This window comes from Ursus americanus, chromosome 17 (assembly GCF_024610735.1).
Source record: "Ursus americanus isolate L20-20 chromosome 17, mUrsAme1.1.p, whole genome shotgun sequence".
Classification (NCBI taxonomy): Eukaryota; Metazoa; Chordata; class Mammalia; order Carnivora; family Ursidae; genus Ursus; species Ursus americanus.
In genome coordinates, this window is record NC_142143.1 from 19,090,393 (window position 1) to 19,096,392 (window position 6,000).

The window sequence follows — 6,000 nt, forward strand, 5'->3', positions numbered from 1 at the left end:
TGGCTGTGAGGTTTGTTTTCTTGGTTTGTTTGTTTGTTTGTTTTTTAAGATTTGTTTATTTTATTTTAGAGGGGGCAGGGAGGGGCAGAGGGAGAAAAAGAGGAACTCAAGCAGAGTCCGCACTGAGTGCATAGCCTGATGTGGGGCTCGATCTCAAGAACCTGAGATCAGACCTGAGCCAGAACCAAGAGTCGGGTGCTTAACCAATTGAACCACCTGGGCGCCCCGGCTGTGAGTTCTATCTATGTTAATAAATCAGTATATATGAAATATGGTATCTTAATTTTTTTTAATTTTTTTTATTTTATTTATTTATTTATTTATTTATTTATTTATTTATTTATTTATTTGACAGAGATAGAGACAGCCAGCGAGAGAGGGAACACAAGCAGGGGGAGTGGGAGAGGAAGAAGCAGGCTCATAGCGGAGGAGCCTGACGTGGCGCTCGATCCCATAACGCCGGGATCACGCCCTGAGCCGAAGGCAGACGCTTAACCGTTGTGCCACCCAGGCACCCTGAAATATGGTATCTTTAAGCATACGTAAGACCAGATTATGTACTGGTCAGTTTACAAAAAATATTATGCCCAGAGTCTCACAAGAACCCAACCCTTTATTTCTTCTAGGATCAGTGTTCAGTATTCACTAATTCCTCATTTACAGCAACTTAATAGACTCTAACTACCATGAATAATGAGACTCAGTTCTGTGTGGGGGCAGTGGGAGAAGGTGGAGGTAGATGCTTGTTAAAGAAAGGTCTCTTACATGATGAATACTAGAATGACTGCCAGTAGTCTTAAGCCAGACATGATCTGTCTTATTAGTAAGTATATATTATTATGGTGTTTTATGGGTTTAGGAAAATACTGTTATGTACAATATCACATTATAGCCATATGGTAACATTTTGAGTCTGATGTAATTATCCCTCATTTCACAGATAGGAAAAAAGCAAACTCCAGGTCACTCAACAGATTAGTAGAACTTGGGATTATTGACACTAAGTCTCTCGTTGTTCCAGGCTACCGCTGGTACTTCACACTTTCAGGAATGTTTTCACCATAATATAATCAGAATTACAAGAACATTCTGTAAAAGAAGGAACTTTACAGAAAATGTAGAGAGTTTTTAAACCATTTTATTTGGGCGACAACTACTTATCTATTCATAGCAACCTCTTTACCTTAAGTCCCACAAATGGGTATCCTAATGCTTTGCTTCTTTGAGTCTAAGAAATAAATTTTTTCACATGTTAATATTTTGTAAAATTGAAATATATCTTATAATTATTTTTGTACTGATAAAATATTTCTTAGAAAGGGAAGGAAGAAGAGAGGGATCAGGGAAAGAAGGAAGCAAGCAAGCTCATTATTCAACATCTTAAATCAGTAGTATTTTAGAATAAAGGAAATATTGAAGTAAGAGTAACTACTATTTATTGAGTGAGTGGCTACTTTATGACAAGCATAGTACTGGATGCTTTACATGTATTCCATTTTAAAGATTTTATTTTTTTTAAGTGATCTCTACACCCAACATATGGGGCTCGAACTCACAACCCTGAGATCAAGAGTCGCATCCTCTACCAACTGAGCCAGCCAGGCAGCCCCCCGCCATAATACTTATTTAATCAAACAACAATGCTGTAGCTATTCTTATCCTCATATATACATTTTAGAAAGGAGAAAGCTGCCAATCAAAGACTTGCAATTTGACCAGTCATTTAGCTTTTAAGTGGAGAAAGCAGCCTTGTTCCCCAGGCCAGTCTGTGCTCCTTATGCCATGCTGCCTTCCATTCTGGAAACAATCTCACATCACATAAGGATGTGTGACATGTAATATAGTTCTGTTGAGAAATACACACTTAGCTGTCCTTTCTAGACAACATAACTTAAAGCTGTAACTTTTCCTAGAATGATTCTTTAGTCTTATTTTTTCCTAGTAACCGTACATCATCATTTAAAATTATACTCAACTTTCCTGAGCCTTTCTTTCACCAGTTTTCTGTAAGTTTTTTAATATTTGACAGAGATTTTTACGTAGGCTTCTCCTATTTCATTTGCATTTGATGTCCCATTCGTAATATATGCAAATGTTACCTATTATATATAATACTGAATTTCTGCCTCAGATTTGGCTAGTGAATTAGGTGAATTTTTTTTTCTGTCTTACAGCTGATGGTTGCAGAGAAGAATGGAACAATCCGGTTTTACGATCTCTTGACTCAACAGGCTATTTTATCTCTTGAATCAGAACAGATGCCATTAATGTCAGCCCACTGGTGCTTAAAAAATACCTTCAAAGTTGGAGCTGTTGCAGGAAATGATTGGTTAATTTGGGATATTACTCGATCCAGGTACTTTCTTAGCAACTATCTGTTGCATAACCAGAAAGTCAGTCACTATTGCTAAATGATCCACAGAGCCATTCTGGTATACCTGAGCCTCACTGTAGAGCAAAAACAAGTCTCTCTTGCAAAAGGACCAGAGCTATGGGTTTTTACATAACAGAGATAGATGCCCATGCTTTGCAGATTTACTTTGAGAGTAACCCAGGAAGAACAATGCAAAGGGAAAAAATCTTTGATCTGAGCAATGTTTATTTACATTAAAAAAAAAAAAAAGAAAAACATTGACTGTTGCATGATGGTGTTCTGTAACAGTTCTAAATCATGTCTATGTCTCTATCGTATTTCATCTGTGTTAATCCAGTGCTTATTTGGAATTTTGTCACAGTTTGAGTACATTGGGCATTGTGTTCTTTAAAGAAAAAATACCATTTAAACCTTAATTTAAGTTCCTCTACTTGAGACCAGCACAGAAATTCATAAAATACAAAATGTTACCTTTTAGTTATCCTCAAGATAAGAGACCGGTCCACATGGATCAAGCCTGCTTATTCAGGTAATGTACCATTTTTGTTGGAGTTATATTTAATTTTTTGAATTTGGTTACTTCGTCACATGCTATGCCACCATCTCGAATACTTTCCCATTCCTCTCCTTTGCACTGAGGTGTTGGGGGCGTTTTGGGGTTTGTTTTCTGATTGTTTTATAAATGGTTATTTTGCTTTCCTAACTAAGTCTTTGCTTTTGTCTTTTGGTCTGGGCGAGGGAGTGATTCGTTTTCCAGTATTTTCTTTGAAAAGTTTTATAAAATACAAAACACAATGCCATTCCATTAATACCACTCCAACAATTTGGAGTATATGCTTCCTTATATTTTGTTCTGATAAAGATGTAAAATGTAGGTGAGCCATGTTTATGCATATAAACTTCATTGTTGTGCTTTAAATGAGAACATACTATATTATGTATCTGTGACTTTTTTTCTTCTTAAATTAATATACATGTTGGGGCGCCTTGGTGGCTCATATGGCTAAGTGTCTGCCTTCAGCTCAGGTCATGATCCCAGGGTCCTGGGATCAAGTCCCACATCGGTCTCCCTGCTCAGCGGGTAGCCTGTTTTTCCCTCTTCCTCTACTGTTCCCCATTTGTACTCTCTCACTCTGTCAAATAAATAAATAAAATTGTTTATAAAAATAAATTGTTTTTAAAAAGTTAATATACATGCCTACCTTGTTCTTTCTCATTGACTTTTGCATAATATTCCATCGTATAATGTAGTCATTAGGGTGCTTTTAGCTTCCAGTAACATGAAAACTTACTAACCAAGACTAAAACAAGTAGTACATTTCTTATATGCTGTAATTCATGAAATCTAAAATACCCCCAATAAAATTACAGGACTTGGGGACACCACCATTTTTTGTACACCTTAGAAAAAATACGTTCAGCAAAATGTAAGCTGCCATAGATTGTAAGACGCATTCTGATTTCAGAAATGTGAGCACATCCCAGAGACGTGATGGCCTCTGAAAGAGGAGGCAGTCTCAGTTTTGGCTCAGTAACTTAGCAGTGCCAACAGGAGTACAGCCCTTTCCCTCTGCCATCCACAGTGCAGGGCTTTGGGCTTGTTGTTTCACAGTCACAAGATAACTACCAGAGTTCCAGACATCATAGCCTCATACGAGCTTGTCTAGAGTAAGCGGAGAAGGAGCACTCCTCTTTTATTAGGGATTGCTATCATTGCCTGTCATCCCTTGTGGTCACACTGTCAGAATGTAGTTGGGGTTCAGTTAGCATCGTAAAAGGGCAGAAAGGCTATTGGACAGCAACTAATAATGTCTGCCTATATAAAAATATTAACTAGACTTTAGCCTTTTCTCTCTCTTTCCTCTTTTTTTTCTCAACGAATCCTTTCTTTTTTCACGTATCTTCCCCACTGCACAATAATTGTTATAGTGCTAGGCATGTCGCTGGAGCTATATTAACACTTTTTGATTCATTAACTCACTGTATTTCAATGTCTAGGATATCTTGAAACTTAAATATTCAAATATCTAAATACTCTAGGTGTTTAAATGCATGAATTTATCACTAATTTTCTAACAAATGTCAATAAGAACATTAATTTTTTAATGTATTGCTCCTGGAAATATTTTATATTTGTCTGATGCCTTGTTTATATCCCCCACCACACTGTTGGACCTTTGGTTATAAGAAAGGAACTGCTAACTTTGTGTAACTTTGGAATTAGCAAATGGCACATGGTAAGTATTTAATATTCACAAAATGAGAAAATATTTATAGCTAACTTCCCTGAAATTTCCAGTCCAACTGTAAAGTTGTATTAACAAATTTAGACTTACAAAATTATTGGTTTTGTGCAAAAAGAAATAAATTGTTTTAGAAAAATTAATAGTTATCTCTAGGATACCATGGGTATTTTTGTCTTTTCTTAGGTGGTCCACAATTAATGAGAACTTGTTTGCAACCACTGGTTATCCTGGCAAAATTGCAAGCCAGTTTCAAATTCATCATTTAGGACACCCTCAGGTAATTTGGAGTTATTTAATGGCATATGTGTTTTTAAATTTGTGTTTTCTACTTTTCTACTCCTAGCCCCCAAATTTGTAATGTGTAACTAAAGACATTTGTGAATGTCTTATCTGCTTAAATTGGAAAGAGAAAGCATTTTTTGGTGTTTAAATCACTAGCGGTAACAGACCTTTTTGCCAGTATTCATGTAAGAAGCATTTTATTTCTTTTTTATTTCCTTCTTCATTTAAATGTAATAATTTTACTTGCTTGCTTGGTTTAGACTACAAAAATGTTTGAGTCCAAGCTAAACCAGTTATTCATAGATTATTTGTATCCTTCATTCTAGCCAGCTGCAAACAAATAATGTGTATTTCCCCTATGAGGGAGCGTATTTTTAATTCTATTTCCTGTTTGTTAACCGAAGACAATTTATGAATGCATTTTTTTATTTTTTAAGGGTAGTTTTTACTTATTAACTTTGGTGATTTATTAAGTTTCTTTAATTCTTCACGTATTTTGTAGCCTGTCCTCATAGGTTCTGTAGCTGTCGGATCTGGCCTTTCCTGGCATAGAACTCTCCCACTGTGTGCAATTGGAGGAGACCACAAGCTGTTGTTTTGGGTAACTGAAATGTAAAACAAATTTTCTGTGTACCTTAGATCCGTGAACTTTGTATTTTTAATACATATTTTGGAGAATTCCTTATTTTTATATAAATACAGAAGATGCTCTAGAAATGTCCCAGTTGTTGCTTCTGTTAAATAAAATGTTAATGGTTTGAAAAATCATTTTCCTGCTCTGTTCTATATGTGTGTGTGTATATATACATACATAACACATACATATATTTTTTTAAATCATCTTTTAAGACTGTAATTGACTCAGCAGCTCTAGAAAAGAGATGACTAGGGAAACATATATATTTGTCACTTTATCACAGGATTATCCAAAGTATATCCTGTCCTCTATACTTTAAATACACTGCCGTTTTCCTAATTCTCAGAGGCACAAACATTTACAAAAGGAAGAATAGGTCTTTCCTTTCAGTGTTACTCTGGAAATGGTTCAGTGTGTATGTGTGGGTGTATCCATTTTTGTTAGCATTCAGTATGTGTAAG

At 35.7% G+C, this 6,000-nt stretch overlaps 1 protein-coding gene across 2 annotated transcripts in view; it reads left to right on the forward strand.

Moving 5' to 3' along the window:
* The window catches only part of NUP37 (nucleoporin 37), a 45,934-nt gene extending 40,270 nt beyond the window's left edge, over positions 1-5,664 (forward strand). For both annotated transcript variants that reach the window (XM_045779830.2, XM_045779829.2), the window contains exons 7-10: positions 2,175-2,356; positions 2,853-2,903; positions 4,804-4,897; positions 5,405-5,664. In XM_045779830.2, the coding sequence (XP_045635786.1) occupies positions 2,175-2,356; positions 2,853-2,903; positions 4,804-4,897; positions 5,405-5,518 (441 nt within the window). In that variant the 3' untranslated portion in view covers positions 5,519-5,664. The remainder of the gene's footprint in view (positions 1-2,174; positions 2,357-2,852; positions 2,904-4,803; positions 4,898-5,404) is intronic.
* Positions 5,665-6,000: the final 336 nt, after the last annotated feature.